Here is a 24,378-nt window from a genome sequence, read left to right on the forward strand (position 1 = left end):
TTATGCTTCCTAACCATTGAAAACTCTAGCCCTCTAGCTCTAGCTCTCAAACTATGCACAATGAGGTTGGAAAGAAACGGAATAGTACGGTCATCATGTTCATGTACTTACTCGAATTGCAGATGCATAAAGTGGTCAAACGTTCTTCCTCAGTCAATGCAAATCAAGAGTTTCGGATCATACAAATAAGATTTACACATTAACGTAGTAGAGAACCATATAGTAGAACTATTAATATTTAACTAGTTACAGTTTTGTCCTTTTTCGTAATTTTCGGCATATCACATAGCTTATAGATTTCCTCCCCTGGATGGACTTTTTTCATATGTTTCACGTATAAAATTCTATGTGAATTTGCAAAATGGCATATGTGGCACACATATGGCTTCTCTCCAGAATGACTCCGCAGGTGTAATGTCAAGACCGTATTCACATAGAACGACTTCGGACAGTGAGGGCATTTGTAATCTCGCTTTTGTGTATGCACCCGCATATGAATATCCTTTCGGTTCCTGAAAATGGTAACCAAAAAAATGGTTATACATATACCTATAAATTTGGATAAATTTTAAACTACGTACTTCGTCAACATCATCAATCCGCAAATTTCGCACTTAAATTCTTTCTCCCGATGCGAGTAGGAGTGTGACTTCAGTGATAAAGTACTCCCTAAAATTTTGCCACAAATTTCGCAGGGATACTGTTCGTTAGCATGATTGCGTTTTCGGTGAATTTTGCGATCGTTGGCACATCGGAAGGCCATACCACAATCTGGCTCCTCGCAGATATACGGCTTTACCCCTAAATGGTTATTCATGTGACTTTCCATTCTAACATCTGGCACACACTTGCCACATTGTTCGCAGATTAAGTTGCGCCGTTCTTCGTAAAGCTCTTTCTTTGATCTGCTCGCCAACTGCTCTTTGGTGAATCGAACCAGAAGCCGTTTCGGTGGTGGGCGCTTTTTTCTGGGGTTATCGTCGAACTCTAATGGAGCCATTCCATCATCATCGGAATCATCTGGGTTTGTGTTGGAATTTGGACGCTTCGCAGCACCTCCGATACAACGTTCTGCATTATCTTTTGGTGGTGGTACTTTCTTCAAAACCGAAAATCCGATACTAATAGGACGCTTTTTGATGGAATTTCGATCCTGCTCTCGCTGTCGGCATCTATGTTTGAAGTTGTAAAAATTATAAACTTTTCTCTGACATGAGTCACAAGCCGCAACGGAATTATCTCGATCGGATACATCAATCTGGAAGAATCATTGAAAATGAATGTTTAAAAAATTCAGCTCCAACATTGCTGTCAAAAGAAGGATACTGCTTGTGTAAACAAGTGTTCCTCACGTCGCTTGTGGGCCCATTTGAGCCCACCGACGGAATTCAACACCACTGATGGAAGCAGCGAATTCCTTTCTCTTATTTAATGGTGCTGGATTGCGTTGGTAGACACCAATTAGCCCACCAGCGGCGGGAGAACTGCTCTTGTAACAGTTTCACCCTTTTTGAAATGTTGGTGCCGAATTATTACGGATTGTAAAAATCTACCTTATAGCCTATTCAGATTGCGCCATTTATCATAATAATAATGGTGTTAAATATGAAATATAAATATGAGAAAACAAATTGAATATATGTAAATTGGCATCATTATTTATTTATTTATTCAGACTAAGGCCGAAGTGGCCTGTGCGGTATATAAGAGTCTTCTCCATTCGGCTCGGTCCATGGCTACACGTCGCCAACCACGCAGTCTACGGAGGGTCCGCAAGTCATCTTCCACCTGATCGATCCACCTTGCCCGCTGCGCACCTCGCCTTCTTGTGCCCGTCGAATCGTTGTCGAGAACCATTTTCACCGGGTTACTGTCCGACATTCTGGCTACGTGCCCGGCCCATCGCAGTCGTCCGATTTTCGCGGTGTGAACGATGGAGGGTTCTCCCAACAGCTGATGCAATTCGTGGTTCATTCGCCTCCTCCACGTACCGTCCGCCATCTGCACCCCACCATAGATGGTACGCAGCACTTTCCTTTCGAAAACTCCAAGTGCGCGTTGGTCCTCCACGAGCATCGTCCAGGTCTCGTGTCCGTAGAGGACTACCGGTCTAATTAGCGTTTTGTAGATTGTCAGTTTGGTACGGCGGCGAACTCTATTCGATCGGAGCGTCTTGCGGAGTCCAAAGTACGTACGATCTCCAGCCACTATGCGTCTCCGAATTTCTCTGCTGGTGTCATTTTCGGCAGTCACCAGTGAGCCCAAGTACACAAATTCTTCTACCACTTCGATTTCGTCACCACCGATGCAAACTCGCGGTGGGTGGCTCACATTGTCTTCTCTTGAACCTCTGCCTATCATGTACTTCGTCTTCGACGTGTTGATGACTAGTCCGATCCGCTTAGCTTCCCTCTTCAGTCTGATGTAGGCTTCCTCCATCTTCTCAAAGTTACGTGCCATAATATCTATGTCGTCGGCGAAACCAAATAGCTGGACGGACTTATTGAAAATTGTACCACTCGTGTTAATCCCTGCTCTTCGTATTACCCCTTCCAAAGCGATGTTGAATAGCAAACACGAAAGACCATCACCTTGCCGTAACCCTCTGCGGGTTTCGAAGGGACTCGAGAATGCCCCTGAAACTCGAACTATGCACATCACCCGATCCATCGTCGCTTTGATCAACCGTGTCAGTTTATCCGGAAAACCGTGTTCGTGCATTAGCTGCCATAGCTGGTCCCGATCGATTGTATCATATGCGGCTTTGAAGTCGATGAATAGATGATGTGTGGGCACGTTGTATTCGCGGCATTTCTGCAGTACTTGGCGAATGGCAAACACCTGGTCCGTGGTGGAGCGTTCGCCCATAAAACCCGCCTGGTACTGCCCCACGAACTCCCTTGCAGTTGGTGCTAGTCGACGGCATAAAATTTGGGAGAGTACCTTGTAGGCGGCGTTCAGCAATGTGATTGCGCGGTAGTTGCTACAATCCAGCTTATCGCCCTTTTTGTAGATGGGACACACGACACCTTCCATCCACTCCTGCGGCAAAACTTCCTCCTCCCAAATCTTGGTAATGACCCAGTGCAGCGCTCTAGCCAGTGCCTCATCACCGTGTTTAAATAGCTCTCCTGGTAGTTGGTCAACCCCAGGGGCTTTGTTGTTCTTGAGCCGGCCAATCTCCTCCTGGATTTCCTGGAGATCCGGAGCCGGTAGAATTATGTCCTGCGCGCGTTCTCCCAGGTTCATCACCATACCACCATCTTCGTCTGCCACATCGCCATTCAGGTGTTCTTCGTAGTGCTGCCGCCACCTTTGGATCACCTCACGCTCGTTCGTAAGAAGGTTCCCGTTTATGTCCTTACACATATCGGGCTGTGGCACGTGGCCCTTACGTGAACGGTTTAACTTCTCATAGAACTTTCGTGTGTTATTAGCGCGGTGCAGTTGCTCCGTTTCTTCACGGTCTCGATCTTCCTGCTGGCGCTTTTTCCTCCGGAAAATCGAGTTTTGTCTGTTCCGCGCCTGTTTATATCGTACCTCGTTCGCCCTCGTGCGGTGTTGCAGCAATCTCGCCCATGCTGTATTCTTCTCTTCCACTAACTGCTCACATTCGCCGTCATACCAGTCGTTTCTCTGATCCGAGGGCACCGTGCCAAGTGCAGCGGTTGCGGTGCTACCAATGGCGGATCGAATATCTCTCCAGCCATCTTCAAGAGATGCTGCGCCTAGCTGCTCTTCCGTTGGAAGTGCCACTTCCAGCTGCTGCGCGTATTCTTGGGCTAGTCTACCATCTTGTAGCCGCCCAATGTTAAGCCGCGGCGTCCGACTTCGACGCGTGTTGTACACCGTCGAGAGTTTTGAGCGCAGGCATACTGCAACGAGGTAGTGGTCGGATTCAATATTCGCACTGCGGTAAGTGCGGACGTTCGTGATGTCGGAGAAGAATTTACCGTCGATTAGAACGTGGTCGATTTGGTTTTCCGTTTCTTGGTTAGGTGATCTCCATGTGGCCCCACGGATATTTTTGCGGGGAAAGAAGGTGCTTCGGACTACCATTCCGCGGGAGGCTGCGAAGTTTATGCATCGTTGGCCGTTGTCATTCGATACGGTGTGCAGACTATCCGGTCCGATGACCGGTCTATACATTTCCTCCCTTCCTACCTGTGCGTTCATGTCACCGATGACGATTTTAACGTCCCGCAGTGGGCATCCATCGTATGTCTGCTCCAGCTGTGCGTAGAACGCTTCTTTCTCGTCGTCGGGTCTCCCTTCGTGTGGGCAGTGCACGTTGATGATGCTATAGTTGAAGAAACGGCCTTTAATCCTCAGCTTGCACATCCTTGCGTTGATTGGCTGCCACCCAATCACGCGTTGGCGCATCTTACCCAGCACTATGAAGCCGGTTCCCAGCTCGTTGGTGGTGCCACAGCTTTGGTAGAAGGTAGCCGCTCGATGCCCGCTTTTCCACACTTTCTGTCCTGTCCAGCAAATCTCCTGCAGCGCCACGACGTCGAAGTTGCGAGGATGTAATTCATCGTAGATCATCCTGTCGCAACCTGCGAAGCCCTAGCGACTTGCAATTCCATGTTCCAAGCTTCCAATCGTGATCCTGTATTCGTCGCCCAGGTCTTTGCCGATTATATCGAGTCGCATTATCTCTTATATTGTTCGTAATGATTGGTTTTCTAGGCGGCTTATTGGGCCTGCGCAAACCTCCTGTCTCGTCGGAGGGCCGTCGTGTCAGGGCTGTTTAGCGTCCCACCTAACACCAGGACTTGGGCTTGTGCGCTTTGAGCGGCACACGGTCGCTTTGGTGGAGCCTACTTGCGGATACATGCAGCTTTTTATAGAGGTTTAACAGGGCCCACTGTCAAACCCCACCACATCCTAGGCAAGCCCCACAACTCGCAGATGGCCTGGGGAGGGATCGTCAAGCCCTTGGACATAGTCCCTGCTGCCCCCTATAATTGGCATCAAGTCTTGTCATAAGACGAGTTCGTACAATTCCATTTAATTTCACTACAAGTGGTGGAATTAAATGAAATTGTTCGAACTCGTCTTTACCAGTAGACATTCCACTAAAAGCTCAATATGATTTTCTTATCAAGTTATTCTTTATAATAATATTTATAATTAGGAAAGCTTTGATCACCGCGTGACTTTATCGAAATTAATTTATTGGCTTTTTTCGGTGATAATAAGGCCGATACAAATATTTAAAATCTATTTTGTCTCCCCCCCCCCTCGGATATTTTTTTTGCCAAAAAGTAATATTTTGAGGGGGCAATAAAATAAAATTCGGATAATTTTGAGGATTTTCAAAAAGTTCTTTAACAAATCCGAGGAGTTTTTTGATTTTTTTCATTTTAATATTTATTTTTTATTATCCCCCTTTCGGCGACCAGTAGGACAAAAAGTTAATTAAATATTTGTAACGGCCTAATTATACTATACTCAATAAATTATTATACTATACTCAAAGCGAAAGGGAGTAGATGAAAGTAATGAAGATACAGATTCGATTGACACCGCAAGTGAGCGGCAAGTGTGAAATGAATAGAAACTGAAGATTAGCAGAGGGCCATATGAGAGAACAAGCATTGTTGAAATCTCTGTTATTCTGCCTAACGTCTACCCAGGAACGGCTTGGATAGTGACGTGGTGATCACTGGCCTGTCTTGGTACATGCAGGCAAAAGAGTAGATGAGTAGATGACTCTTTCTTTAAAAGTATGCGTTTGCCAGGGATAATGCAAAAGAGTAGATGACTTCTTCTTTAAAAGTACGCATTTTCCCGAAAAAAGGCGAAAGAGTAGATGACGATAACTTATAACGAGAAAGCATGCATGCATTTGATTGGAAGAATTCGAATGAGTCTAATCATTCCTCCATTCTAAGTACGCATTTGAAAAAAAAATAACTTTTAAAAATCACATTTTTCAGAAATAAGGCAAATTAGCACATTATTTCTTCATTTAAACCATGTAAATTGAAATTTACCCGGAATTAGCTTTTGCCTAGTTTTTAAAAATCTTTTAATTGTTATGCCAAATGGCCCTAAAATCATTAACTTTTTTTCTTTGTTTATACGAGATGAACCGGCCCAGGGCAGAAAACCTCTTTAATAAAGATAATAATAATAATAATCTTTCCTTATGCCAAATGGTCTTTATGCCAAATGACATTATACCAAACGGACTTATGCCAAATGGCATTATGCCATTTGGGGTAGCCCCGATTGATAATTAGGCTTATTCTACGAGTCGAGTGACGTGAGGTTAATCGATTTTAGCAATTCTCACGTGAGGTGACCATGTTATTCAAATGGGGCTATACGACCCATTTCACGTCATTCGAGCAATCTCACATCACTCAACTCGTAGAATAAGCCCAAATAATACTTAGAGGCCTTGATAAGAGAAACGCGGATTGGCCTGTGCCTGTGCCGCCAATCGAACCATCGAAATACAGCAGCCAATCGAGCCAGAGACCTGTCAGGCAGCTAAAAAATCGGATCAAATACTAAAAACGGCTAAATTAAACTTAATACCATTCAAGAATGAACAAACTTTGAAAGCATTTTACATTTGTTATCAATAATACATGCAAATCAATGAGAGATTATGAAATCCAATTGCTTTGTTTATTGGATTCTATTGTCATATGATGTGAACACATTGCATACACGGTTAGAAAAAAAGTACCTAATATTAGGTACTTTTAATTCAAATCGGGGGTTCAGTGTGGGAACCCAAAATTAAGTAATTTTTTCTCGAAATTAAGTAAAATTCACTTAATATTAAGTAAAATATATTTAATTTTAAATAGAAACTAACCAAAAGTTAGGTGAATTTCACTCAACTTTTGTAAACATGAGATTACTCAACGTTGGGTTCCCACACTTTAATGCCCTTGTTGAGTGGTTTTGCTCTTCTTTTTATGACAACAAAGGGAAGAGGGAGGGAGATGCAAGAGAAAAAAAGTACCTAAAATTAGGTACTTTTTTCTAACCGTGTAGCAGTATGAAAAATTTTACCTGGGTAAATCATTTCTTCCTTTTCATGTGTAGTTCTTTAATGAAGAAGATTGGCTGCAGTGTTGGGAAAGTTACAATTTCTATCCGCGTTTCTCTTATCAAGGTCTCTAATAATACCCATATTATTTTTACAAAGTATTTCATACCTTCCATGACCAGATCAAAAGTCTTATACTAGCAGGCTATCGTTTTTATAAACCACCAATCATCAATTATTACATCAAGCCAGTCATATCACATATCGCATACCCTCATACTCACCAGCAAGCAAAACACATCCTGGGCCATTTCTCGAAAATTCCGATCCAGTAATCTTTTATTACGGTTACACAATCCAGAACATAACCGACAATGACTCATTTTGAAGTAATACTGTAATTGATGATACTTTCTATCAAATGCACATATTTTTAAGGAATAATGTTTGATAAAAGATAACAATTTCTTTGCATTTTCTTTCACAAACCATCCGGTACTGTTGAGTTTGTTGGTAAATAAGAACGAATGTGTCAATAGATAGGAGTCCAACTCGAAGATCGAAACCTACGGTACTGGTATACCGACGATTATCTTTATAACAACAGGCCTTTTTACGCGACGTTAAAAAAAGCTGATTTTCCGACATTTTGAACCAAATTTTTAAAAAGATTTGTTTTTTAAACAAAGATGCAAACGTCGATTGGACAAATCTGATAAATAGCACCACTACAATTCAACAGCATTCATATGTAAAAATAAGTAAATTCCATAATTAATCAAATTGAGCGACATAATTTGACGTTTATATTCATTCAGTAGGCGGGAATGGTAGAAGATATCTTACGCATACGTGCACTTTATCCAATATGCTTTAAAGGTGCCCTCAGCACTCGCAACGAGCATTTTGCTCGCAGAAAGTGACAACTGTCAAAAATATGCCTGTCTGACTACACTGAAAGTGATTGCATGCAAACAAATGACAACTCTCAACTCAACTCAACTCAACTTACGCATACGTGCACTTTATCCAATATGCTTTAAAGGTGCCCTCAGCACTCGCAACGAGCATTTTGCTCGCAGAAAGTGACAACTGTCAAAAATATGCCTGTCTGACTACACTGAAAGTGATTGCATGCAAACAAATGACAACTCTCAACTCAACTCAACTCAACAACTCAATACCTTATGCCTACTGCGATTCAAATGTATTCATCCATCATCCTTGCCTGTATCTGCCTTTTTGGAATAAATAATCGTTGTTCCGATTCTTTTAAATTATTATTATTAATATTTTTATATAATCTCATCTCAATCTTATTTTGAGAGTTTCTTATACGACTTCAATTCATAATATGTATTTATTTCTAAATTAATGATTTCGTGTGTGTTACTTCTACGTGAAGTTAAACGATTTACAATGATATGGAAATGCTAATATTGTGTGGCCCCAAACGGCTGGAGCGAATTGTTGTGACAGCAGCTCTTCGTGGGTGCGTGTGCACGCCACGGAGGTCTGACCAGAAGAGGCCGAGTCATGGCTTGCTGCGCACTGATCGACACGCTGAGGTGTTAATTTATAATCGCACGCTGATGGTGACTTACTCAAACCCCACATTTCCCTTCTTCTCTCATTAAAAAAGACAAAAAAAAATCCTCTAGCATAGAACGAATGATTTTTTTTTTTTGACGTGGATCTACGTCTGACATTTCTATATTGGGCTACACTTTACGATTGTAAAAACTCGAAAAACGTCATGAAAATATGATAGACTTTGATCGTTAATATCTTAGCCGTTTCCGATGGATTTTCAATTTTCTTGGACCATTCGATCAAGGAAGAGTCAACGCTTCATACCCGATGTACACTGAAGTCGTTTTTTTATGCGGTTTTTTATACACGAATCGCTTTTTATGCGATTTTATTTCACTTGAATTTTGGGATTTACGCGGTTTTTTACGTTGTTTTAATTTACGCGGCTTATATCCTCCACGTGAAAACCGACTCCAGTGTTACAATATTTACATGTATGTTTATTTACTTTTGAAAACTTGTTAACAGTTTAGCAATCGGATCCGGCGAATCAGTCAAACTCGTAAGTGCATCGCAAGCTTCTTCTTCCATAGCACAACATTCCAACTGAAACTCGGCCTGTTTTTCAACCTAACAATCTATTAGCATTTCTTTGGCTATTAATTGAAAGCTTTCTATGCCTGCCTTTGCATCTTTGCCATCTTGTTTCGCAAAGTCAATGGATACACTATGTCGAGAATGTTTCCCACCCGAAAACATCCTAAATCGGATCAAGAATCGTTCTCGCAATCTCTGGATTCTTCGCCATTGTTCGTAAGGCTGACTGGATACCTCAAGCCAGCATAGACGTCAAGTTACACGCGCGTTTTCTCTCGAAAGCTTGGGGGCGTTTGACGACAGCTTCTCACTTACGTCTATTGTTGCCAGTTCTGGTAAACTTTCTTCGGCTCGTTTTTGCTGATTCCTGTCAGAGTAAACGCAAAGTCCGACGCAACTCACTTGAAGGAATAATAATTATTATAATTGTTATCAATAAACTGTCAAACTTCTTTGTCGCGTTGTGTTGCATCGCGTCAACTCTGACTTCCTCCATAGGATGACCTGACCACAAAACGCCATTTACAGCCCAGCTTTTACGATGGGCTTTTCTGTGATGAGGCACCGAGCTTTAGGACTGACTTTTTGCTTAGTCTCTGTTCCAGTTTGCGTCGGTTGCAGCGGTACTCTATCAGCCAGGGTTGTGAACAGGGATTGAATCATTCTCATACGAATGTTTGGCATTGTGTTTTGGTGTTATGTAGGAAAATAAGTTCAAAAAGAAGCACTTACCAATGCTTCGAATCTAGGTACAATTATCGAACAATACTTACTCTCTAACGAGTTTTCATCAATTGATAATTTGGATATGTGATCGCTTGAGTGTGTTGTTCTTCCTCGATTATTTGAAAATTTTATTTTCATCACCCTTTTCAAATGTTGGTCTTAAAATAATACACATCACTAGGGATCGCAATGCTCACTCAATCTCAGGAGCACAGGATAAACAACGAAAACAGATTCACTCTGGGCTTGAAAACGCTTGCTTTGGTCTCATCGAACAGATAAGTCGAAAACCTGTACATTATATACAGCTACGTAGTTCAACTTGGTTCAACGTCATCTTTGCGTACAACCCGATTGAGCTGCACCTTTGAGTTATTAAGTTATTTACGCGAGACGAAGATGAACATATTGCTTTGAGAAACCGATAATTTCCTTTGAAAACTGAACTCCTAATCCAATCAAAATCTAATCCAAATCCGATCCACATCTATTCCAAATCCAATCCAATCAAAATCTAGTCCAAATCTGATCCAAATCCTATCTAAATCCGTTCCAAATCCAATCAAATGCAATCCTAATCCAAATCTAATTCAAATCCAAACCAAATCCGATTCCAATCAACTCCAACTCCAACCAAAATCTAATCCAAATCCTATCTAAATCAGTTCGAATTTCTTCCAGTTCGAAATAATTTCCAATCCATTCAAAGTAATAAAATGGTGGGATATGTAGCAATTGATTATGATTTGTACAATCTAACGCAAACTCATTTTCATCCAAATTCTAAAAGCCAATGTGGGAGGGTCGCAAGCAATATGCGATTCTGCTAGGATACATATGATATTTATCTAAAATTTCGCAGAAATATCATACTTAAATGAGATAGCATAAGTATATACCTAAATTTTAGACTTATATTAACCAGTACTATTAGCCAATAACTCCAAACTTATGACTTTGTGAATGCTGGCAACGTTTTTGAGCTTCGTGAATGTTGGATATCTCATCCAACGGGTATGTCCGCTACGACTACTAAGTCAGTAAACTCCAAAATAAACTTCGAGATAATATATTAAGTTTTACAAACAACTTTGTAGCATACGATAGATCTCCATATCTCTCCGATTTCGTTAGAACTAGCTTAACTGGTAGTCTCATGTACAGTAAAGTCGCCAAGTTGTATATTTCAAACAACATCAATGCTTCCATGACCCACCTTGGTATTTTCTAGATTTTCAACCCTTTTCTCGGCAGTCTCCTAGACGCGCCTTGTGGTATTGCAAACCACAAACCATTTTCCAGCGATCTCCCGCGCTTTGTGATTTTCCAAACTACAATCAATTTTCCAGCGGTCTTCCAGACGCGCTTTGTGATTTTCCAAACCACAATCCATTTTCCAACGGTCTTCCAGACACAATTTGTGATTTTCCAAACCATAATCCATTTTCCAGCGGTCTTCCAGACGCGCTTTGAAATTTTCCAAACCACAATTCATTTTCCAGCGGTCTTCCAGACACGCTTTGTGATTTTCCAAACCACAATCCATTTTCCAGCGGTCTTCCAGACGCGCTTTGTGATTTTCCAAACCACAATCCATTTTCCAGCGGTCTTCCAGACACGCTTTGTGATTTTCCAAACCACAATCCATTTTCCTGCGGTCTTCCAGACGCGCTTTGTGATTTTCCAAACCACAATCCATTTTCCAGCGGTCTTCCAGACACGCTTTGTGATTTTCCAAACCACCATCCATTCTCCAGCGGTCTTCCAGACGCGCTTTGTGATTTTCCAAACCACAATCCATTTTCCAGCGGTCTTCCAGACACGCTTTGTGATTTTCCAAACCACAATCCATTTTCCAGCGGTCTTCCAGACGCGCTTTGTGATTTTCCAAACCACAATCCATTTTCCAGCGGTCTTCCAGACGCGCTTTGTGATTTTCCAAACCACAATCCATTTTCCAGCGGTCTTCCAGACACGCTTTGTGATTTTCTAAACCACAATCCATTTTGCAGCGTTCTCCAGACGCGCTTTGTAGCAATACAAACCCATTGCCTTGTGTTTTTTTAATCATTAAATATTTTAACATATTAGCACATAAACAAATTGAATTCAACTCACCTTTTGAAATAAGCGTCAGGATCCAACAAATAACCTGGCAGGATCGCCAAAATGTGTGGCCCCAAACGGCTGGAGCGAATTGTTGTGACAGCAGCTCTTCGTGGGTGCGTGTGCACGCCACGGAGGTCTGACCAGAAGAGGCCGAGTCATGGCTTGCTGCGCACTGATCGACACGCTGAGGTGTTAATTTATAATCGCACGCTGATGGTGACTTACTAAACCTTCTATTTTTCAAGCCTGCATGAAGGGGAGGGAAGAATATCAGCCAGTGGAGATATATCAGCTTCCACACTGATATTCTTCCCTCCCCCTTCATACGGGAGCTTGGCAGAAGGAAGGTCGTGCGATATGTGCCATCACAAATATTGCCCTCCGCTCGCTTTCAAATCGACTTCTATAAAAACATTCTTCATGCCTGCCGTATCCTAACGGAACTATCAATTCTATACTTTCGCCTCTAATGCTATCATGATCATGTACGTCCAAGTTTGGAAGATGATATTAGCATTTCCATATCAATGTATTTATTTATTTTAATTCGTGCGCTTCCCTACAATGGTATCGTGCTTTTAATGGATTAAATTTACCAGTAGAAATCAGGTAAGTTAATAATTCAAGACAAAATTTTGAAAATGACTTATCTGCTTTTGTAAACAAAGATTCAAACGACGATTTGACGAATCTGATAGCTCTCCCACGCAAACCAACACCATCAATAGGTAGGTGAAGGATTCCGCTACCTGTTGATGGTGTTGGTTTGCGTGGGAGAGCTATCAGATTCGTCAAATCGTCGTTTGAATCTTTGTTTACAAAAGCAGATAAGTCGTTTTGAAAATTTTGTCTTGAATTAAATTTCAACACTCCAAATAATCTAAACGTTGTTTCCACCTGAATTTTCAGGTACATTTTACGTGCACACGTAGCTGCAAATGCTTCAGAAAATTCAGGTGAAAATTACGTGTCCGGTGAATTCTATCAAAAACTCAGATAGAACTTACCTGATTTTCACGTAGAATGAAAATTCTATCGAAAAATCAGGTAAAAGTTACGTGAATTTCAGGTGGAAAAAATCTACGTACTTTTTCAGGTGGAAACAACGTGCAGATTTTTTTGGGTGAACGATTCGCTATTATTTTGATAGAGCTCAAATATGGACAATTATTTGCCTTTCCCGTCAAATAATCAATCGATTCTTTGTCTTATTTAAGGTTAACTTTCCCAAAGAACCCATATTTTTTGACGATTCTAAGTATTTTTTAAATTTAAAAATTCGGAAAAGTGCTGTTTTTTTCAAGATTGGCCCGATTTCAAACGAGCATCGGGTGAATTTTTCAGACCGATTCACACGTGCAGAACTTTTTCGGTTTTTGTTTTCGATTCTAAAAAATATTGGTTTTTTGGAAAAGTTGACCTTCAATAAGCCAAAGAATCGACTGAGACAATAAAACGAGATACAATTTTTGACGGGAAAGGTCAATTGACCTTCTAACTATTTTAACTATCTATAACAGCATCTAACTATTTTAAAAATGGAAAACAAAATTCTCAAAAGTGCTGCACATGTGAACTGGTCTGAAAAATTTACCCCGATGTTCATTTAAAATCGGGAAAATGCTAGGCCAATCCTAAAAAAACACTTTTTTGAATTTCGTTATAAATTTTAAAAATATTTAAAAGAAACCCAAATTTATCCACCGGTGGTGATGATGCCTTTCTCGATTCAATATGTTGAATTCGAATTAATGTTGTAAATGCAGTGCTTATTGCCTACATTTCGGCGGTAAAAAGATTTGGTGCAATTCTAGTACGTTGCTTAAAAATTACTTACCGTGGGTTACCGTGGTTTGCGCCACGGCTAAAATGATTAATGATTCAATAGACCAGTGCATGATGACGTAGGTTGACAGTTCACAGAGCTTTTTCACCGGGACTTAGCCTCTGGCGATGCTTCCGATAAAATTGTTTCGTCATTTTATTCGCATGTAGATGTCCTTTGCGATTGATTTCATGCTGAATGCAAAGAATATCATTGAAATATTCGGATCGCAGCAATTTTAAACTAAAAATATGAATTTTAATTTTCTCCTCATCGATTTTTCTTCTAACACCTTGTAAACAAGCTCTGTGAACTGTCAAATAAGTGAGGTTAGATCAAGATCTTGCATTGGTCTATGTGCATTTGAGTTTTTGTTGATTAAAAAATAAAAATATAATCCAAACTGCTGGATTTATTACAAAACAAAAACAATAGTGTCCAACTAGGAAATTAGCTCCGTCGAATGAAACCAGTTGCACTCGAATCTGTCAAGCCCTTCTATATGAAACGCGTTTAACAAAAAAAATATTTATGGGCTACACACATACACACTTTTGGAGTGAACTTATAGCCTTCTGGTACAACTTTGTTGTACGAGAAAGGCAAAAATGTATGGCTATAGCCGCACAGCTCGGGAATTTCTGAGGTGTGAGGCCATGTGAGGCAGGAGGGTGAAACGCCTGTCATCCGCGGTACATACAATGGCACTCTACCCAACTGCATTTTTGGTACTTCTGTTTTTGATACCCAGTTTCTGGGTAGTATACCCGAATTCAGCGCTCATTTTTGGTGATTGGTTCGAACGCAGAGTTAGTGCTAATTATCGGTAATAACCTTCTCCTGACGAAAACTTGCAATCCTAAAATAAAGAATAGATATTCGATTTTCTTTCAGGGAACGATGAAGGTAATCATCCTGAACGTGTCAGTTTTTCTTTCGGCTCAAAAATCGAAAAGAACATTGTTTAATTTGAAATTGAAAAATAGATGAAAAATGCTTCCTCGACATTTTCGGTCTTGTTTGACGTACGGATTCAAACGCACTAGCAAAACACCACAGGGCACTTGACTCAACCTTTGACAGTTAATATATGGAGCTGACGTTTTGGGCTGATGGTTCATTCGTTCTGAAATGTTGCACAGCCCAAACTTTGCCTTAAAATGTCTTAAACGCAAAAATATTATTTTTACTGATTTAGAATTTTACCAGAATTTTTATAACAACGGTTCATGTATTCTTGACCGATGCACTATCGTTTGCAATCATAAACGAGGTAGGGCTTTAGGACCCAATTGGTTGAGGTACATCGAGCCTTTTGTGTTTGTATGGCTTCTTTATGTCGAAAAATAGCTCGTCGATACTTCCGAAGTTTTGTTATCATGAATCAAACGAAATTAAAACAAAAAAATTGTACGCAATATTGAACGAATGGTGGGTAGGCCAAGGGGTGGGACGCTAAGCACAATGTTCCAAGCACACATTTTAAAGATTTTACTCATAAGTGTGGCACCGCGTGGCACACACTGTGGCACACTTTTGACATTTGAATGATCAGAATAAAAAATACTGGCAACATTGCTAAATTTTGGTTTTGACTTATGAAACGTGTGTAGCGTGACGTCACCTGACGTGATATGAGGACAATATTTACATGCTTTCGACCGCGTTAAAATAAGAGTGAATTCACACGGGGGCAATGTTTATTTATTCATATGGGACATGGGAACAAAATAATTAAAGGAAAGGAAGTAAAAAGATAGTGTAGATATTTGCCTTTGTGTTTCAATGCTTGAGGAGACTGTTCGAAAATCACAAATCAGTCGATCATGCAAATCACTGATTTTCTTGAAAGAAAATCGTTTTTTTCAAAAGTGCTGTGCTTTTGTTCAGCAAACAATAGATAACATACAATTGTCGTATTGGAGAAGCTCGAAATGATACCTCCAATTGGGGAATAACGTAACGCTAAACATGGCAGTTTTCAATCCCCTCCCCCTGTGACACTTTTTGCATGAATCAACTGAAAATTTTGTATGGATCGTCACACTTCAGGCAATCCACTCCTCCCAACAAGCGTCACGTAATTTATGGATGTTCCTGTGTCCTTTTGAGCCTATATTTTTGCCAAATCTGCCAAATCATTGGGATAAATTAAATACTGATACCGATGCTAATTAACGGGAGTTTTGGTAATTTCTTCTATTGGGTAGCAGCGGTACACCATATTTTCTGTCAAATTGTTACCGTTGCGTTCTATTGCGTGCAAAGCTTAAGGAAATACCACAAGAATGATCGCTGTTTCCGTTCCAATCCGGCATCTGATATCTGTTGGTTGGGTTGGGACACTTTGAAATCTCATCGTTAAGCCAACTTGGTCGCAAGACTGTTTTAATGATTTTGATTTTTTCTCCCATCACGGCAAGCAGTTCACCGAAAACAATTTGTCGGGAAGAGTTGTGTTGTATCGTGGATGACAGGCGTTTCCCTCTCTTGATTTTTACAGTCGCTAGTGTTGCCAGATATTTCTGACTGTTAATATGACAATGTGCCATACTTAAGGTGAGGCACAATTTATGGCACACTGTGGCACCAAGAATTACAAGAAGTGTGGTGAACACAAATTAAATTGTGCTCAGCGTCCCACCCCTTGGGGTAGGCGTATTATAGCCTTCTCTTCAGTCCCCTGATGTGAGGTCACAGAGAAACAGACGTCGCACTTAGAACAAAATGCAATCAAAATCATCGTCACGAAAACTTTGTCGCCCAATGCTAAAATCCCGGTGAGTGGCCAAGCGGCAACCAGATGGCGGTAGTGTGCAAACATCAAAAGCAAGCAAAATCGATGAAAGCGCCATCGGTGGCCGATTGACCACCTACAAAAAGTTAAATAAACCGTTAAAAAGGTGTACGATGGAACATATGTAGAGTGAGACGTCTGTTTCTCTGTGGTGAGGTGTTACCTTAAAGGCGTTGCCAAAACAAATATGAACTGTCACTAGCTGTCACTATTCACCAATCAGTGTTGCATTCAAAGCCTCATCAGCGGCGTTGCTGCGCTTGGTGGTTTTATTTATTTATTATAATTTTTTATTTGGGCAGTAATTTTGTATAAATAACATATTCAAATCTATTAAAATGACCAGTGAAAAAATGTGTCGACTGTGCATGGGTCGATCCAACCTAATATATTCGGTAATGGATGAAAATCTTATCCAGAAAATTGCAATCTGCGTTAGTGTTTTGGTCAGTTTTTTTTTATGAAACGATACAAAAAAATACATCAACTTTTTTTTTAGATTAATCCAACGGATGCAGCCTTTCCTTTGGAACTGTGTGCACTTTGTGTATTGAAGGTGAAGGATTTTTTCGAATTCAGACAAAACTGTTTGAAAGTTCAGCAACTTTTGGAACAAAATACAGCTCCGATAGACGAAGTGAAACTGCCATCCGACACGAACTTGGGAATCAAAGATGAAAAACCATCCACTGAAAAGGTGGAAACTACTCAGGCGACGAAATTTGAAATTATTATTGATTCAGAAGAAAACGATGATGAGCATTTTTTGGATGAGGTCCCAGAACACCAGGAAAATGTGTCGATAGTCGAGTCGGAAACGATTGCAACAATAGAAGAACTAGAAGAAATACCTGATGAAGATGAGATAATCGAATTGGTGGAGGAAACTCATGAAACACAGCAAGAATTTGAATATGATTTGCAGAGCACAGAAGCTAGACATATGGATTACCGTGTCGATATGATAGAACTAAACTATGATTCAAATAATCCAGCAGATGTTTCTGATGAAATACAAAATGACGAAGATTATTCAGAAACCGAAATTGAATCAAACACTGTATTGAAAATTGAAGAAAACGAAGGACCATCATGTCAGATAACTCCATTGTTACGGAATACACTTAAACAGTACAGTGGACCAAAGCAACCAAAACCTAGTCTAAGCGAAAAAGAAATCTACCAGTCTCTGTTGCAAGCCTGTCCTACGTGCGGAAAATCGGTTGAACGCAACCGCATGGAAGGACACCGCAATCGTCATCTCGATATACGGCCTTACTTATGTAGCGAGGAGAGCTGTAGTATGACGTTTCACTGTAAAATATCGCTGAGGCTTCACACCAAAGCTCGACACAGTACCGAAAAGATGAACTGTGATATCTGTGGAAAAGTGTACACTTCGAAAAAGGGTCTCTATCATCACCGGAAGGAAAGCCACACGGAAAAGCATTACGCATGCGACGAGTGCGGACTGGTGTTTGTAACCAAGTATGTAGTAGAAATAACTTTTTGTGGAATGGCTAGTTGAAACATATTTTGCAAAATTTTCAGCGCACGTTTGAACCGTCACAAGGTAATTCACACAGATCAGCGGGAGTTCAAATGTCCGTACTGTCCAAAGGAATTCTTTCGGAACAATAATCTAAAGGTCCACATCCGTAGTCACACTAAGGAGAAACCCTTCAGCTGCTCTGCGTGCGATAAAGCTTTCGGCTATCAAAGGCTCTTGCGGGAACATATAAGCCGACATCATTGATACGTAACCAACAGTAACGGCCGATTATAAAATACATTTAATATTTTTGTATAAGTTAAAAAAATGCGGTTTTTGTTGAATATTTCTGTGAAAATCAATACTTGGTTCCACATTGAAGCTTTAGGACGTACCAACCGATACCAATACCAATGACCAGTCACTAGGAGTGTCTTAGCAGTGGATTAATCTACATTGTACACTTCTTGGGATAGGATGGGGTCTCTGGCTTGTACATTAATAGAAGAAAGTATTCAAATGAATTCATAAAGATTACTATGAAAATATGGCGAATAGATATGGTTAGAAAACTTGATTGGCTTTTTACTTCAAATTCTTCAGCTGATTCAAAGTTAGAAAAAAACAAACGTGTAGAAAAACACTAGAAATCACAAAAAAAATTTCTTGAAAAGTTTTTTTTTTGTGTCTTTATTAAAGAGACTTTCAGCCCGAGGCTGGCTCGTCTCCGCTTCTTAAAAAGTTAAATCTTCTGCCGAATCTTAAACTTTGTGGAAACGAACGAAAACGTGACAGCTATACTGCTGATATCCATGTTGATCGATAAATTATCAACGCCATTTTAACGTCAGCTGTGATAACGATAATATGTGGTCGGGGTTCTGCCAAATCACAATCCTGGACTGGTAGCGAGTCACAAATTGATCATTTTGAGTCTAAACTCTAAAAAGACACGAGTAAAAGTAAGTTTCAGTAATAGAGGTAATATGTTTATAGTTATAGTTTATTACCTCTATTGTTTCAGTAGTACACGTTATTAAATACATACACTGAATGAATGCTGATTCAACCGTTCAACCACCCCTCTTAAAAGAGTTATACACCCCAAAAAATATATGTGCAATGTGAGTTGTGGATTAGCCACAGGAGGTTGTGAAAGAAAAAAAAATCTTGATTGCAGCCTACTTTACAAGAATTATGTGGCTCCCACAAGCACATTCGATTCGATGCCTGAAACTATTGATCTGTATCGAAGAAATCGAATGCCAATTCGTTTTAAACCAATTTTTTGTTCAGTTCAATCAAAGTTAATTGCCTATTTCCGGGGATTAAACCACCCGACTTGGACGTTATGTGGAAGATATTGATTTGGAAAATGTATTGACCCTACTGTAGGGTCATGGATTCGAGTCCCATCGAAGGGAAAGTGGTTACCTCCAACACATTTTTCAAATCTGCTGATCTTGCTGATCTCCTCCTGGATTTCCTGGAGGTTCGGAGCCGGAAGTCGCATGTCCTGCGCGCGTGCTCCTAGATTCATTACCATACCGCCACCGTTGTCTGCCATATCGCCATTCAGGTGCTCTTAGTAGTGCTGCCGCTACCTTTGGATCACCTCACGCTCGTTTGTAAGAAGGTTCCCGTTTATGTCCTTACACATATCGGGCTGTGGCACGTGGCCCTTACGTGAACGGTTCAACTTCTCATAGAACTTTCGTGCGTTATTAGCGCGGTACAGTTCCTCCGTCTCTTTACGGTCTAGATCTTCCTGCTGGCGCTTTTTCCTCCGGAAAATCGAGTTTTGTCTGTTCCGCGCCCGTTTGCATCGTGCCTCGTTCGCCCTCGTGCGGTGTTGCAGCAATCTCGCCCATGCTGCATGGGCATGCTGCATGGGCACATTCGCCGTCATACCAGTCGTATCTCTGATCCGGAGCCACCATGCCTAATGCAGCGGTTGCGGTGCTTCCAATGGCGGATCGAATATATCTCTAGCCATCTTCAAGAGATGCTGCGCCTAGCTGCTGTTCCGTTGGGAGTGCCACTTCCAGCTGCTGCGCGTAGTCTTGGGCTAGTCTACCGTCTTGTAGACGCCCAATGTTTAGCCGCGGCGGACGACTCCGACGCGTGTTGATCACCGTCGAGAGTTTTGAGCGCAGACATACTGCAACGAGGTAGTAGTCGGATTCAATATTCGCACTGCGGTAAGTGCGGACGTTCGTGACGTCGGAGAAGAATTTACCCCGTCGATTAGAACGTGGTCGATTTGGTTTTCCGTTACTTGATTAGGTGATTTCCATGTGGCCTTGTGGATATTCTTGCGGGGAAGAAAGTGCTTCGGACTACCATTCCGCGGAAGGCTGCAAAGTTAATGCATCGTTGGCTGTTGTCGTTCGATACGGTATGCAGACTATCCGGTCCGATTACCGGTCTATACATTTCCTCCCTTCCTACCTGAGCGTTCATGTCACCGATGACAATTTTGACGTCCCGCAGTGGGCATCCATCGTATGTATGCTCCAGCTGTGCATAGAACGCTTCTTTCTCATTGGCGGGTCTCCCTTCGTGTGGGCAGTGCACGTTGATATAGTATAGATATAGCTATAGTTGAAGAAACGGCCTTTTATCCTCAGCTTGCACATCCTTGCGTTGATTGGCTGCGCGCGTGCTCCTAGATTCATTACCATACCGCCACCGTTGTCTGCCATATCGCCATTCAGGTGCTCTTAGTAGTGCTGCCGCTACCTTTGGATCACCTCACGCTCGTTTGTAAGAAGGTTCCCGTTTATGTCCTTACACATATCGGGCTGTGGCACGTGGCCCTTACGTGAACGGTTCAACTTCTCATAGAACTTTCGTGCGTTATTAGCGCGGTACAGTTCCTCCGTCTCTTTACGGTCTAGATCTTCCTGCTGGCGCTTTTTCCTCCGGAAAATCGAGTTTTGTCTGTTCCGCGCCCGTTTGCATCGTGCCTCGTTCGCCCTCGTGCGGTGTTGCAGCAATCTCACCCATGCTGCATGGGCATGCTGCATGGGCACATTCGCCGTCATACCAGTCGTATCTCTGATCCGGAGCCACCATGCCTAATGCAGCGGTTGCGGTGCTTCCAATGGCGGATCGAATATATCTCTAGCCATCTTCAAGAGATGCTGCGCCTAGCTGCTGTTCCGTTGGGAGTGCCACTTCCAGCTGCTGCGCGTAGTCTTGGGCTAGTCTACCGTCTTGTAGACGCCCAATGTTTAGCCGCGGCGGACGACTCCGACGCGTGTTGATCACCGTCGAGAGTTTTGAGCGCAGACATACTGCAACGAGGTAGTAGTCGGATTCAATATTCGCACTGCGGTAAGTGCGGACGTTCGTGATGTCGGAGAAGAATTTACCCCGTCGATTAGAACGTGGTCGATTTGGTTTTCCGTTACTTGATTAGGTGATTTCCATGTGGCCTTGTGGATATTCTTGCGGGGAAGAAAGTGCTTCGGACTACCATTCCGCGGAAGGCTGCAAAGTTAATGCATCGTTGGCTGTTGTCGTTCGATACGGTATGCAGACTATCCGGTCCGATTACCGGTCTATACATTTCCTCCCTTCCTACCTGAGCGTTCATGTCACCGATGACGATTTTGACGTCCCGCAGTGGGCATCCATCGTATGTATGCTCCAGCTGTGCATAGAACGCTTCTTTCTCGTTGTCGGGTCTCCCTTCTTGTGGGCAGTGCACGTTGATATAGTAGATATAGCTATAGTTGAAGAAACGGCCTTTTATCCTCAGCTTGCACATCCTTGCGTTGATTGGCTGCCACCCAATCACGCGTTGGCGCATCTTTCCCAGCACTATGATGCCGGTTCCCAGCTCGTTGGTGGTGCCACAGCTTTGGTAGAAGGTAGCCGCTCGATGCCTGCTTTTCCACACTTTCTGTCCTGTCCAGCAGATTTCCTGCAACGCTACGACGTCGAAGTTGGGGGTCATACACATATTACGTAAGCATTTTTTCTGGGTTTTTCGACCTCCCATCCCCCCATGTGAGATTGTTTTTCATACAAATGATTTTTTATTAATATGGTGCGTAAGAAAATGACGGACCCCTTCCCTCCCCCATAAGTGCTTACGTAATATGTGTACGGCCCCTTGCGGGGATGTAATTCATCGTAGATTATCCTGTCGCAACATGCGAAGCCTAGCGACTTGCAGTTCCATGTTCCAAGCTTCCAATCGTGATCTTTTATTTGTCGCCTAGGTCGTTGCCGCTTGTATCGAGTCGTATTATCAAGCGTATTATCTTCTATGTCGTTCGTAATGGTTGTTTTTAAAGGCGGCTTATTGGGCCAGCGCAAACCTCCTGTCTCGTCGGAGGGCCGTCGTGTCAGGGCTGTTTAGCGTCTCACCTAACACCAGGATTTGGGCTTGGGCTTGTGCGCTTTGAGCGGCACACGGTCGCTTTGGTGGGGCCTACTTGCGGGTACATGCAGCTTTTTATAGAGATTTAACAGGGCCCACTGTCAAACCCCACATCCTAGGCAGGCGCCACAACTTGCAGATGGCCTGGGGAGGGATCGTTAAGCCCTTGGACATAGTCCCTGCTGCCCGTAGAACCAGACAGAACAATAACGCTATTCTAATTGACTCAACCTAAACCAAAAATAGAAATTACCTTAAAGTGACCTGTGTGCCAGCGCGGGATGAAAATTTTTAGATCCTTGTTTTTATTCAGAAATGTGCTTAATACTATGTTCGCACTAGGGCCTTGTAACATATTATTCAGCTATCTTGATGAGCTTTCTTTTGTCGATAATTTGAATAACATGTTATTCAGGCTGAAGTGCGAACATAGTATAAGTCAAAATTTTAAAATTTGAAAAACCCCTCTAGGAGTCGCTTGGTCCTGGATCAATCACGTAATTCCACCCCTGTCGTGAATAAAAAGCGAGCTTTACTTGAATCTGCTTAACTTTTTACAACGGTGCGAGTTCCTGAAGATTAAACTTATTTGTATTGCTTACAAGATTCATTTGGCTAACATTCAAATTGATCGTATTATTCGTTTTATGCAATTAGGTAGGGCGCTCTAATTTACATAAAACTACTACATCTTAATCAGGGTTTTTATTACAAATATCAACTACGCTGAGCTATTTCTAAACTAAATGACTTCAGTTCTTCACTTAATAATATATAAAGCAATTGTTATTGTTGCAGACCTTCTATTTTACTTATTATAGCTCTTTTAGTGGGTATCCAATTAAAAATCTTTCCTCTTTCTCGTGTCCATGAGGACTTACATTTTTCAAATAAAAATCTTCCACATAATTTACATATTTACATCTGAGTTTTCAGAACATTGTAAATTAGAATAAGACGTCGGCGTTCTTCGTGCCATTCCGTCCTAATTGATTTTTTTTTTCATTTTATAATAAAACTGCATGCACTTATAGCGGATTGAGATTTTTTGGCAACATTGAAAAACATTGAAAATCTTTTCATGCTACTTGATTGATTTCGACAGCTCCTTAAAGTAGGGACGAGCCTGGGATTGAACCCAAGACATCCTGCTTAAATATAAGGCAGAAGCGGTAGCCATTAGACCACCGAGCTCGTCTGGAACATTTCTTGTAAAGTTCTTATGCAGAAATTGTATAATATAGGTCTGTGCAGTTCCTGCATACAAGTCTTGATTTGGGTGTAATGAGGCGTCCGAAATTTAATGAAAATCTAGGAATTAACTCTGGAAATGAACATAGAAAAGTGCATAACATGATACATAACAACTTAAAATATATTAAATAATGAAGGGAGGGCTTATTGTGATTGAGGGAGTCAAATGCAAAGGGGTGTTAAAACTAAGTACCCCAAGCAAAAGTCGAGGTTGTATCAGAGTTAACAATACAATATAGCTATACAACCATTATCCATATGCGTTCCAGTTCAGGAGCAACGATTTTATAATACACTTCAAGTCTCACATAAAACCTCCTCCAAACTTGGTGGTTTTGAGAACCAAGATATAACCATGATACGAACACTTTATGACTTCGATACAACCTATAAGCTAATAAATGATCAGTTGTCAGCGCTCATTTTGATTATTTGTTCATCTTTTGATATCACAAAAACAATGTCTATTTCCATGCAATGCATGGATTGCAATCAGAAACGAATAAAAAAATAGTTTATATCTGCTTTGTGGCGATCTATACATGCTCAAATGTATGTCATATTTTTTTCTGGTGAAACCAGAACCAGCTTGTAGGGCCTGACACCAAACCCCCTGAATTTCTTGAGGATCATTCCT

General features: G+C 41.5%; 2 protein-coding genes across 3 annotated transcripts; one reads left to right on the forward strand and one right to left on the reverse strand.

Moving 5' to 3' along the window:
- Window positions 1-205: 205 nt before the first annotated feature.
- On the reverse strand, window positions 206-7,550 carry LOC134213047 (zinc finger protein 260-like). Its single transcript, XM_062691565.1, has 3 exons — window positions 7,300-7,550; window positions 582-1,258; window positions 206-512 (listed from the first exon to the last, which is right to left on the reverse strand). The coding sequence occupies exons 1-3, from the start codon at window positions 7,396-7,398 to the stop codon at window positions 239-241; spliced, it is 1,050 nt and encodes a 349-aa protein (XP_062547549.1). The 5' UTR covers window positions 7,399-7,550; the 3' UTR covers window positions 206-238.
- A 9,257-nt stretch (window positions 7,551-16,807) lies between these two features.
- LOC134217215 (zinc finger and SCAN domain-containing protein 31-like) lies at window positions 16,808-18,438 on the forward strand. 2 transcript variants are annotated; one of them, XM_062695992.1, is made up of 3 exons: window positions 16,808-17,036; window positions 17,102-18,090; window positions 18,154-18,438. In XM_062695992.1, the coding sequence occupies exons 1-3, from the start codon at window positions 16,941-16,943 to the stop codon at window positions 18,356-18,358; spliced, it is 1,290 nt and encodes a 429-aa protein (XP_062551976.1). In that variant the 5' UTR covers window positions 16,808-16,940; the 3' UTR covers window positions 18,359-18,438. The 2 variants fall into 2 exon arrangements, with proteins under 2 accessions (XP_062551976.1, XP_062551975.1); XM_062695991.1 differs by having other exon boundaries at window positions 16,809-17,048.
- Window positions 18,439-24,378: the final 5,940 nt, after the last annotated feature.

This window comes from Armigeres subalbatus, chromosome 2 (assembly GCF_024139115.2).
Source record: "Armigeres subalbatus isolate Guangzhou_Male chromosome 2, GZ_Asu_2, whole genome shotgun sequence".
NCBI classification, from domain to species: Eukaryota; Metazoa; Arthropoda; class Insecta; order Diptera; family Culicidae; genus Armigeres; species Armigeres subalbatus.

Excerpts from the sequence above, each read along its gene's own strand:
- LOC134217215 (XM_062695991.1), top strand. The coding sequence starts at position 16,941 with ATGACCAGTGAAAAAATGTGTCGACTGTGCATGGGTCGATCCAACCTA. Across the intron at positions 17,049-17,101 it reads CAATCTGCGTTAGTGTTTTG|ATTAATCCAACGGATGCAGC; the intron begins GTCAGTTTTTTT and ends CTTTTTTTTTAG. Across the intron at positions 18,091-18,153 it reads GGACTGGTGTTTGTAACCAA|CGCACGTTTGAACCGTCACA; the intron begins GTATGTAGTAGA and ends CAAAATTTTCAG.
- LOC134213047 (XM_062691565.1), bottom strand. The coding sequence starts at position 7,398 with ATGAGTCATTGTCGGTTATGTTCTGGATTGTGTAACCGTAATAAAAGA. Across the intron at positions 1,259-7,299 it reads AGGATGTGTTTTGCTTGCTG|ATTGATGTATCCGATCGAGA; the intron begins GTGAGTATGAGG and ends TGATTCTTCCAG. Across the intron at positions 513-581 it reads GGATTGATGATGTTGACGAA|GAACCGAAAGGATATTCATA; the intron begins GTACGTAGTTTA and ends TACCATTTTCAG.